Genomic DNA, 12700 nt, shown 5'->3' on the forward strand with positions numbered 1-12700 from the left:
CCACATGCGCAGCAACTGAGCTGGATTTGAACCTAGGGCTCTGGAGCGGGAGCTGTGGGTTCCTTGCAAATTTCAAATCTCCACTTGATTCTTTTTTTTTTTTAATAAATGGCAGAGTTGGGCTGAATGTTGTACTATCATCAAACATCTTCTTTTGATCTTTTATCAAAGTGCTTGCAAAGCCTGATCATCAGATACCTTTTCTGAAATTTTACATGTTTAGAACTGGATTTTAACCTCTGCCACAATCTACAGTATATATATAAAAGCCAAATACCACAGACTCACTCATCACGAAATCTCCTGAAACATGTGGACTTGGGACTTGAAATTTGGAATGTAGGTTTACCCTTGGGCCCTAGATGCTCGCTAAGAAATGGGTTTAAAAATTTTGTGGAGCAGGCGCGTTCTGTCTGTATGCCTGTTCGCTTTTCGTCTGTCCGCTTTTGACGAGAGAATTACTTAACGGATTTAGATCTGGTTGTTTTCTATAATTTGCTTTATCAACTTTTCAGTTGATTTTGAGACTTCTCTCATCGTGCTAAGTACCATAGTTCGCTTGTGGTACTGATGTATTTATGCAAATCCAAGAGGTTGGCTGTGGACCGAGAGCAGGGGGCGGGGCCTTCCTCATTCACTCGCCAGCCTCTGTTCGAGTTGGTCTTCGTCTCTACACATGTTGGAGTGCACCTCGCCTCCACTGAGCTAGTGATACCTGTTTGTTCAACAGACATTATCATCTACAGATTGTTAAGGAGTAATGTTTGACGTTTTTGAGAGAGAGATCAGAGCTCCATATGTTTTAGAGGGTAACTGCTGATTGCCAGAGATATCATGGCCTTGTGCTTTTCTCCCCATGCGGGGAACGCCTTCCCATCAGAGCTGTACACAATCAGATATACTGCCAACGTCTATTGATTTTTAAAGTTTTTCCTGTTTCATTGCTATGTGAGTGAAGCCATGGGGTACAGCTAGTAATTTATATAGTGTATTCTACTCTATAGGATATAAAGCAGGGCTATTCCATTACAAATTCAGTTGGGCCAGATTTTCAAACCAGGAAATTTAGCTGACCAGACATTTTCAGCGGACGGTAAGCAGCCACATTGCATTGTGGGTTAAATGTTGCTAGGCTACACAGAGTGTTGCATTCATAGTCTGTACTACTATAGGAATTTCTGAGGGCTAGTGAAATGTGTTTTTCTCAGTTTTCCTCTGCGTTTCTGTCGGGACCATGGGCTGGGCCACTTGGAGGTTGCTTCTGGTCCACATGTGGCCCATTTGAATAGACCAGGTGTAAAGGATCATCTGCAATATCCTTGTAGAAGGCAGATTTGTCAATTTAAAGTTATTTTAAGCCAATTGTCCACTGATTATAAAGAATTCAATTGTAACAGAGAAATATTTTTGGTCATGTGTAAATGAAGTATTTGCAAAGCTGTTGGTGACAGGGTGCTGCCTGTGAAAGTAGCTATATAAACTGAAAATGGATTGCTAAGTCACATCAGGACTGACTGCTTTGAAGGTCTTGCACATATAGAAGCCAGACACAGTTTCAGGAGATGTAGAATGGACGAAAGGAATAAAATCTCTTTGTTTTTAAGCCTCCTTTTGTTCTTTGGATAAACATGGCAAATGGCAAATTTAGAGGCCCTGCATTCCGACCCTGATGTCCAAACGCTTATCTCATATATTCAGAAATAAATGGCAGGACTGTCCCCTCTGAACTGCCATTTAGCTTATTTCCCCCCTCAATGGCTGTACTGTTTATATTTCCAGTTTTGCAGCTCTGCTGTGGTTTAGCTGAGATCAGCGGACAGACTGCTTGAAAGATTTCACTTTTGGATGTGAGATTAGCAGAGGCTGCTCACAGCAGCCCTTCACAATCGAGCCTGTCGAGCATTAATAGATTTCCTAGAAGCAGAAGTGGCTGCCAGGTTTCTCCAAAACATGACATTATCAGGCTTGCCACTGCTTAGCATCTTGTAAATGAAATGATTATCAGAACAATTACTTGGGAAATGGTGCCAGAGTTGAACTTGTATCACTCTAAGTCAGCACTCTTTCACTTTTTGCACATTGGCATCAGCATAGGTTGGCAATTACTGATAAACTAATCATCCGGATGCAGTCTTCTGGTCAGACCACTTGCTTTGCTTTCCTTTTTTTTGTTATCCTCCTGGGATGAACAAACTTCTCACTAAGTGGAAGTCTGAGGCACTTCTCATATTCACATTGTGTCCATATTTATTTATTTATTTATTTATTTTGTGTGAATTACAATTCCACTGATCAGTCCATTCTTGAATCTTCTTCATTCCATTCATGGTTGTGGAAGTCTGAGCATATCTCGGTAGCATTGGACACAAGGTAAAAGACGCCTTTAGTTGGAGTACCAGGCCGTCTCAAGGGATTCTCATTCACACCAGACCAATTTAGAATCGCCAGTTATCACAGTACTCATGTCTTTGAGCTGTGGAGTAGTAAAGAGAAATTGCCTTAAAACCCACCTGAACACAAGTAGAATGTACAAAATGTACACAAATAACGAGCTGGTTCAATGTTAAGCACTTCACCAACATGCTCCTACACCCATCAATTGACCTACCGACTACCACCTATCTGCTACACAGCCTTCCTCATCTTGCTGGGGTTGCCGAGGGACAGCACCACCTCACCTGCCTTCTCACAGTAAGGTTTCAATTAGGAGTTGTCAGTTAGGCCCTGTCCACACGGACGTCTGAACTGAGTGTTTTTCTGCCGTCTGTAGCGTCAGGTGAGTGCGAATTGAATGCTTGAATGTTTTTCTGCTCATTTCATCGAATCAGACCATCCACACAGGCTTTTATCACTTGCATTTGGTCGAATGCTCGTTCAGATGGCATGAAAAAAACGCCGCATGCACCTATTTCTTGGCATCAGTTTCTGCCAAAATCCATATGAGCGTGAAGAAAACATCTGTATTGCGTTTACATGTTGTTGTTCATTTAACAAATGTGTCTTTTGGGATGTATGAGGAAAGCACACACTGACACAGAGGCAACCTGCAGCCCCAGCGTGTACAGTGACTGGGTATTGGATTCAGTCCCAGGAAGCAGGAATCATGAAGCAGCAATTAGCTGGCTATTGAGTCTAAACTTTATCAAATTTATGCGACAAAAAAAAAAAAATACTAATAAAAAAGTAACTACAAAGTACCTAGAGAAACCTTGAACTATCGCGTAAATAAGCTTTCAGACTGAGATCCCAGGCTTAGCTAATAATCTGCTTTTTGTCATCTGGAAATGTATAAATGAAGGAGAATGCAACTGTTTATATGCCTGAGGTTCCTCGCGTCCATGACCTTTAACTTGGCTCTGTGTCAAGTGCTTTTGTAATCGGTTTGCATACAGGGAGTGCTCTTGTTAATAAAAGTTTTATATTTTTCTCTTTCTTTCTGAAATCTCTTAGATAACATTGGCATTGGTAAAGGGTGTTTTGTTTACTTAAAACCTTGTGCATAAAGGTTCATGCAGAGGATACTTGGTCCTAAATAGTAAAACTGAAGGTTCTGTTTTAAGTCGGGTGGGGAGAATAGTTGGAAATGCAGTGGCTCCCTGCCAAATGAGTCAGAGAACACCAATAAACATTTGAGGATGATGATGAAGTGCAGACACTCAAGAGAATGTGAAGAACGGCAGCTGTGTAGAGTAGAGTACTCTAATTAGAATGTGCACTGCACATTAAAATCACAGTAGAAGGCATGCTTCTTTTTCCTTTTATTTAGGATAATCAGTTAATCTGTGCCATTTCATATATCATTCTTAACAGAAAAATGTTAGAATTTTCACCTTGAAAACTTGTCCAAGTTGGGTTAAAGGCAATATTAAACACCGTAAAAGGAAGGAAACATTTTTAATAATTACAACCCCAAATCATAAAGAGTTGGAACGGTATAGAAAATTCAAATTAAAAAAAAAAAATTCTTGAATTTACTTTGACGTTTATTGCATTGCAGACAGTATCAACCAAAGATATTTCATGTTTTGTCTACTCAGCTTCATTTCATTTGTTAATATACATCCATTCCTGCATTTCAGCCCTGCAACCCTTTGTAACGTCGCCCTTCCTTGTCACAACCTGTAAAAGACGTTTTGGCACTGAGGATACCAAGCGATGAAGCATTTCAGGTGTTGTTTTGTCTCATTCTTCCTGCAAAGGAGTCTTAAGGTGTGCAGCAGTACGGGGTCATCGTTGTTCCATTTTTATGTTTCAAAATTCCCCACATGCCCTCTACTGGGGACAGCACAGGACTGCAGGCAGGCCTGCCAGGTAACCCATACCCTCTTCTTCCTCAGCCATGCCTTTGTACTTTGTGCAGAGTGTGGTTTTGCATTGTCTTATTGAAAAATACATAAATGTCCCTGGAAAAGATGTCATCCTCAAGGCAGCATGTAGATAGATAGATAGATAGATAGATAGATAGATAGATAGATAGATAGATAGATAGATATTTTATTAAGCCTAAGGGGAAATTCACTTACTCCAGCAGCAGCATACTGATAAAAAACAATATTAAATTAAAGAGTAATAAAAATGCAGGTTAAAAAAAAATGTATTGCTATAAATTGTGAATATACTTTTCTGCATTAATTCTGCCATCACAGAAGTATAAATTCACAGCCCCATACCATGACTGACCCTGGCTTTTGGACTTGTTGCTGATAACAGTCTGGATGGTCCTTCATGTCTTTGCACCATTTCTTCCAAAAATGATCTGGAATAACTGATTCATCTCACCATAATATGTGTTTCCACTGTGTGATGATCCATCCCAAACGTCTCTGAGCCCAGAGGTGTCAATGCCACTCCTGGACATGATTAACATAAGATTTCTTTTTTGCACAGTAAAATTGTATGTGGCATTTGTGAATGTAACTCCATATTGTAGTGCTTTGCAAAGGTTTGCCAGAGTAATCCATTTGCCCATGTGGTTATATCAGTTATTGATAAGTGACGGTTCTTGATGAAGTGCCATCTGAGGAATCAGAGATCACAGTTGTGCCGTTTAGGCTTGCACCCTGAAATTCCTCCAGAGTTCTTGAATCAGTTAATGATATTATTATACACTGTAGAGGGAGAAATAAGTAAATCCCTTCCAGTCATTCTTTGATTAACATTGTTTTTCAACATTTCAATACAGTTCTCACGCATTTGTTGACAAACTGGAGATCCTCTGCCCATCTTTGCTTCTCAAAGACTCAGCCTTTTGTGGATATTGCTTTTGTACCAAATCACCTGTTGACATCACCTGTTTGAAATCACATAATTATTTACTTATTTTATCTCAGTTGCCCCGTCCCAACTTATTTTTGGAAACGTTGCAAGCCTTAAATGCAGGAATGGATGCTTATAAACAAATAAAATAAAGTTGACCAGACAAAACATGAAATATTTTTGATTAATACTGTCTGCAATGAAATAAAAGTCAAAGTAAGTGTAGGAATCACTGTTTTTGCTTGGTGTGTGTGTCCTGTGGTGGGCTGGCACCCTGCCTGGGGTTTGTTTCCTGCCTTGTGCCCTGTGTTGGCTGGGATTGGCTCCAGCAGACCCCCGTGACCCCGTGTTAGGATATAGCGGATTGGATAATGACTGACTGTGTTTTTTTATTTGCATTTTCCCTTCCGTCCTAACTTTTTCTGATTTGGGGTTGTATAATATTTTTATATTAGTTTATATTTTTCACAGTAGTTTTTATTTTTATAATAGTTACTTAAGTAATCAACCATTTTTTCCAGGGTAGCAATTACAGTTTTGCAATTCAAAACACAATGGCGACCTCCGTTCAACCTCGGTTCCAGCATGGACTGTAATATTTTATTGAAGTTGATCTTTCAGCTAGACTTTGTTCAAGTGCAAAGATATACAGAATGTTTTTGGCAGTACTCCCTATAGTCAGACCAATAAAACACAAACCAAGGTGCAATTTTCCCCTTGTTGTTATTGCAGGGAATGTGATATGATATCAGTTATGCTTAACACTCTCTTACTATCACCCACCCACAATCATGGAAGAAGCGTTACCCCTGAAATGAGTGAAAGTGATTTTTGTGACTGGGCACTATATACGCATGCAGTGTGCTCTTTCAATGTGTGAAGTACTGAGGCACACCGAAGCAGTCATATGAGGCATTGGTGCTTTTCTCTATTGTTCAGTTAGAGATGCAGTGAAAGCTCCATAAAACAAGATGGTGAAGATTCTCCATTCCACACATGGAAATGTGAGCTTTAAAATTATACATGTAAAATAGACAGTTATCTGAGATATTACACTGGAGAGTCAAGTAAAGCCAGCTCAACAATACAGGAATTTCCTGTGATTTTCTCTTAAAGATTATATATACTGACTAGATAGATAGATAGATAGATAGATAGATAGATAGATAGATAGATAGATAGATAGATAGATAGATAGTGCAGTCACAAGGCGTATTTACCTGCACTTCAATAACCCGGCTCTTCACAGAAACCTGGTTTCTAAAATGCAATGTAATCCTATATTTCATTTAAAGAAACTGGGTTATTGGGCTCTGAGAAACCAACAGAGGTAGATTTCTCCACAAATAACCCAATTATGTGGCCATGTAACCCCTGAACCGAGTTACTATTTAGGAAACTGTACTCTGCACTTGTCCATTGCACTCTGTCTGACTGCACGTATATTTGCTTTACATACATTTTCAGCAGCAACAGGTAGCAGCATCCATAAAATTCATTTCTAGATGCAAAAGTTTGGGTAATTGTATTATTATTCTTTATTCCAGCTGAAATGTTATCTCTCAATATTTCAGGAATTGCTACATTTATATTGATAAACTGACCATACAGTGTAAACTTAGCAGTACAATCTCAAGAGCAGTAGAGTAACACAGTAATAGTAACATGAATTTCATAGTCAGATTACTTTTTGTAGTTACCAGTAACTTAATTCAGTACTTACTGAATTTAAAACTCCTCCATTATTATTATTCCAGCAGCAGGCATCATGCTTATTTTCAGGTTCACAGTGGCCGATGATGACATTTAACTTCTTTTTGCACAGTTTAATGACGTTGGAGGATTTTGACAAAGGAAGATTACATGTGTATGTTAACATGAATTTTTAAGAAACCCAAGTTTTTGCCTTAACCAGTTATTCACTTTAACCCGGTCTTGTGTGTGCATACAAATGCTCCGGCAATAAGGAACTATATTGCCATAGAAAATGGCAAAGAAAATGACAGCAAAATGTAGATAGTTGGTGTGTTTGCTTGTTATAACTTTTTGTGTAGGGCAATATATCTGACAGCTCAGTCATAGAGTTCTTAACAGCCCCCTGAACTCTGAGATGTTGTAGAACAGAATCAAACTGTTATGATTTTCTTGTAGCAAGTTGAAAATTGTAGGAGTGAGCTTGAGTCTGTGAGATTTAAGAGGCAATGATTGGTCACTGGAAAATGTAATGCATAAACAATGAAGGACAATGGCCTCTGCAAGTAAACAAGGAAAGCAAGTATTTTGGACTGAATTTGTCGAGCTTTGGCGCTAGCACAGATGTATTTTAAGTTGTATTATTCTCGTACCATAATCAGAATGGAAAAAGAAAACTTCAGGCAGCAACTACCTTCTTGTATCCCACATTGTTCATTTATATTTGTGCAATGTTCATCTTTTTATATCAGATTGTTTCATATTGTATAGTTTCCAAAAGGAGACGTCCTGGCAATTTCACAATGAGATTTGGAAGAATTCATTATGGACGTGCACGGCAGTCAGACATGGCACAAGAGTGTTGGAGAGTGTCAGTCTTAGCAGAATTTTGAGCAAGGACGGTCAGGCTGGCGTGGTATCCAGGTAAATCTTTTTTGAGATATTGCCTATCCAAGCTTTACACACTTTTCCCCTGTGGTTGTGTGGACTTTCTCCACATACCCTAAGACAACTTGTGGGTGAGTGGGTTTGAGCACATGTGTATGACATTAACATTTGAAACTAGCAGTGACAGCATTTTCTGCCATGGGGCTTAAACATTGATTCAGAAACAGCTAAGCAGAGTGGTCATGTAGTGAAACATTTCCTACACTTGATTTTCCAGCTTAGGGTTACTTTGTACAGAAAATATTTTTTGTAGGAATATATAATAATACATACCACAAGCCTTGTGTTTTATTTTTGTTGTGTTTCTGCATCTGAAAATTCTTCTTGTCTGCTGATGATAACGTGATCAGAACAGAATTGTGGCTTTTTCTGGTTATGTCAAACAGAGTCTTTAAGACACAAAGTGGCCAGACTCAAAGAATATCACTTTTATTCACCCAATTTATATTTATAATATTTACAAGATGACCCAACAGACATTTGGTGTAGTTACTTCTTTATTCATTACACTGTGAGCCAACAGGCAAACCTCCATCTGGAGCCAATTAATGGCAGATTCTTTGCTACATATGGACAAATCAGAGCAGGGAATCACCACTGTATGAAGACAGCAGCTTTTTTGTTTGAGGAATGGTTTCAGCTAACAGACATGAGTGAACCTTAAGAAACGTCCTTAGAGATGCATAGTAATAAGAAAAGTAATAAGGAAAGATCCGATGCCATGCATTCTGTCTACAAGATTTATATCCTTCCATTTTCATAAACTTGGAGCAACAACAACAACATTTATTTATATAGCACATTTTCATACAAGAAAAAATGTAGCTCAAAGTACTTTAGAAAATGAAGAATAGAAAAATAGAAGACACAATAAAAAATAAAAATAAGTCAACATTAATTAACATAGAATAAGTAAGGTCCAATGGCCAGGGTGGACAGAAAAAACAAAAAAAAAACTCCAGACGGCTGGAGAAAAAAAAATAAAATCTGCAGGGATTTCAGACCAAGAGACCGCCCAGTCCCCTCTGGGCATCACAAGAAGTGCATTATAACCAGACAGAGTACAGGGCAGCATCCAGCCCTTAGTGTACATTCATGCACACACCCACATTAGGTCAATGTTGAGTAAACATTGCAAAAAGGAGACACAGCAAAGTGAAAGAGATGACGCATCACTTTGGTGACCCCGTATACTTTGAAAGAACGTACAATAATGCAACACCTTATAGCTTGTGGAGACATCTTGCCAGATGACCATTCAAAACAGAACTGAGGACAAGATGGTCTATTGAGTCACTTGGGAGAAAGGAGCAGGTCCAAGGGGCAGACAACTTAAGTGACATCATCGGTGGAGTGCTGTCACTCTTTCATTCTGTGGAGGAAGGAAGAGAGAAGGAGTTAGACCAAAGCGGCAAACCCATGTTCTGTGAGTAATTAAAATCAGTAGAACCCTCCCATACTGTCTCCCATACGCATGCGCATGACCACACACACACACACACACACACATATATTATGAAATCTATTCATCTGGTTTGGGGCCACAGGAAGCTGGTGGTCATTCTTGTAATACTGAGTGCAAGGCAGGAATTAATTATTTTGGGAATGTGAGAAGAGAAATCAGAGTACTTGAAAAAATATGTGGATACATGGAGAATGTATAAACGCAAAATAGTCAGCTCAGGCTAAGTTACAAACCCATTACTCTGGATAAGTGAGACAGTCACCGTGTCACCTCTTAATTTAGAGTTAGTGCTACTGGTTCATGGCGTCCTGTTTGTTGTTGGTGTGAAGTTTCTCATTCTCCATATGTTTGCTTAGGTTTTTTTTAAAGCTACTTCAATTTCCCACCCACATTCGTAAGACATGCACGTTAGGCTGATTGGTAATTTAAAATTTACTCTGTAGGGATGTGTGCATGAGCGGGCTCTGTAGTGAACTGCTATCTGCTTTGAGGATTGGTTTCTGCTTTGATCCTGATGCTTCTGGGATAGCCTACTGCCCCATGTGACCTTCAATTTGACTATCATAATACAATCTTACTTTTATTCAGGTCCGTTACAAAATACAGACAATATCTTTTTGTAAAAATTAGTCATTCTTATGCCAAGAATTGCATATTCTGCAGCTCAATTTCTCTTTCAAAGTATTTTCAAAGAGCAACAATTGGTAAACATATTTCTTACTGTTGCCAGACCTGGTGAAACATGGCAAGGCAGTGTTGCAATTGGTATTCAGTTATATTCTCGGGGTATGCTTATATTGCTTTCTTGTCTTTGTCATGTTTAATTATGTTCATCAGAACCTTTCACAGTGTTTTCCAGTTGTAATTGGGAAAGAATTCCGAACCCTTAGAGGATAACTTAAAAGAAATCAGTACATGCTAAAGCCACAGACATTGTACTGAAATAAAAGAAAGATTTGCTGTTGTTACTTGAACTGAATCAACAAATTAATATTTTCTATAGCACCTTCCCCTGTGGGCATCATCATAAGGCTCTTCTTTATACAAATGTTCTTGACTGACATTCAAACTTCATTTTTATTTGCTATACTTAACAGCATGGCTCTGTGATTAGTGCTGCAGCTAACAGTTCCAAATGACTAGGTTTGATTTTCCAGTCTGGTTACTGTCCACATGCAGTCTGCAAGTTCTCTACACGTCACGTGCATCATTTCCAAATACTTTAGTTCACTTCTACATATCAAAGATGAGCCTGCATGTTATACACACTAAATACGGGTTGGTTTCTGCCTTGTTCCTAGTACTGCCAAGACAGGCCTCAGCTCCCTGCCACCCTGAAATAGATAAACAGATCCTGGAAATGAATAGGTAGCTACACTGGAATTTGTATCCAGACATGAGGTTTTCTTCCCTCATTAATATCTGTGATCTTCGAGTTAGATACTCCAAATGCATTCTCAGAAGTCTAAACTTCAAGAATATCAAGAGGGAACAATTGCGTTGAAAACTAACTTTTAAAAAATAAATGGCACCCATGACCATTGTCTCACTAGGTTCAAGGGTCAGAGAGATTGTCTCATCCACTGAAATGATCATTTTATTTGCAAGCTGACATACACATGGGAATTTGGAATAGCATGGCTGTCTGAACCATCGTTAGCCTTAAGAACCTCATCATGGCCACAGAAATGTTATTGTGAAGTGAAGGCCAAGAAATATTTTAATGTCATGTTTTAATGGAAAATAGAAATGAAAGATTATGATAACTAGGCTTCAAAGGGGGTGAGCAGGGAGGCCAATACAGAAAAACAGTAAACATTATTAAAATGTGAATGAGTAGATAAAACATAATCTTTATCATAATCATACTGCATTAAAGAAAGCTACTAAGATCATTCTGGACAGTGAGAGTCTGAAAATTTGAATGCTGGGATCCACTAGTTTTGAGGTTCTATAAAACAAATACCAAATATACAGTATGTACCAAATGAGAGGTGGTGTTAACTGGCAAGATCAATGCAATAAGAATAAAAGTGGAGGACATTAAGTGTACCAGGTGATATATTGTCATTTTCACAATGCAGTGTAAAGAAAATGAGGCTATTGCATTTGTGTTAATGTTACTATCAAGGGAAGAGCCCAACAGGCATTTTATACATGTTTTGGGTTATATGAATTCCTAGTTATTATACAATATAATAGTCACAGCACAGAGATACAATTATAGTCATTAATGAATCAATTTTGATGTCTATCTAAAATGTCTACCTCATCAGCTTTTCTCTCTCAGTAGAGATACAATTATGTGGAATTTTGTTAGCAAGAGCCTCTGTTCTTGTGAAAGAGGCTTCTTCTCTGCAGTTTCTTTTCTTTCAGTATGTTGACATACACAATATGCTGCACTACTTGCGTTTGCCAAATAATGGGCTAATTTTCAAAAGTTAAGAAGTAAAACAAATGTGTATACAATACTGTATATACATTTAATTAAACCGTCTTCCTCTGAATGTACACACAAATAACTCTTTGGGTTTTTATTGGTGCAGTTACTAATAAATAAAAATCAGCTCCTTGATTTTTTAAACAACACTGAATAAAAGTTCATGTGAAGTGCATCTTAGTTATGCATTATATATTCATCTGGTGGTTCACTGTCTGAATGATTTAAAGATGAACCCTTCTTCACCAGACTAACATGCAGATAGCCAAACAGAGCTGAAAATGAGGAAATCCTCAGCTTCAGTTTGCATACCAAAGTTACACAGAAGTTGTGATGATACAATGCTGGTGTGTCAAAATTAGGAGATGTACAAGAAATTCACAGAGATGCTCTTGAGAGTAAAATAAGGAGGTAAATTATTAAGATGTTGTGCTCAAAGTATTCCTGCCATGAATTTACTGACTAAATGGAATGGGAAGCACAGGGTCATATGTGGCATCTTCTGCCTATCTTCAGATTTTTGACCTCACCAAACTTCTGACCACGTGTATTGGACTGTTCCTGATAATAGGTTCAGGGGTTCCCAACCATTCCTTGAAATATGTTCCATTAACTCCTATGTGAAGACTATTTAAATTTCTTAAGCGCAAAGCTTTGCTAATTGGAATGTCAAGGTTATGTAAAAATTAGATTAAGAAAAGTCACTGATACATAAATAATGAAAATAATGAACATTGACTCTTAGTAGATTGTCCAGTAATACATTGTATGACCTCAAAGCTATTTTTTAATTTCTTTCTAACAACAATAAACAAGGCGTTACATTTAAGCAGTGAATGTTACGCATTCTTAACTTCATGGAAGAGAAGATTTTTGGGTACCTTTTCACTTCTGAATTT

The 12700-nt window shown here is 38.2% G+C and overlaps 1 protein-coding gene across 4 annotated transcripts in view; it reads left to right on the forward strand.

Annotated features, from left to right (window-relative positions):
• zgc:66433 (uncharacterized protein LOC321250 homolog) overlaps positions 1-12700 on the forward strand; it is a 188262-nt gene that overhangs the window by 82693 nt on the left and 92869 nt on the right. The window contains exon 1 of one of the 4 annotated variants that reach the window (XM_039766270.1): positions 4098-4311. The exons of 2 other annotated variants lie outside the window; for them this stretch is intronic. In XM_039766270.1, the coding sequence (XP_039622204.1) occupies positions 4247-4311 (65 nt within the window). In that variant the 5' untranslated portion in view covers positions 4098-4246. Of the gene's footprint in view, positions 1-4097; positions 4312-12700 lie in introns of those variants that run through there. One more of the 4 variants, XM_039766268.1, reaches the window with a different exon arrangement.

The sequence above is a fragment of the Polypterus senegalus genome, chromosome 10 (assembly GCF_016835505.1).
Source record: "Polypterus senegalus isolate Bchr_013 chromosome 10, ASM1683550v1, whole genome shotgun sequence".
In the NCBI taxonomy this organism is placed as follows: Eukaryota; Metazoa; Chordata; class Cladistia; order Polypteriformes; family Polypteridae; genus Polypterus; species Polypterus senegalus.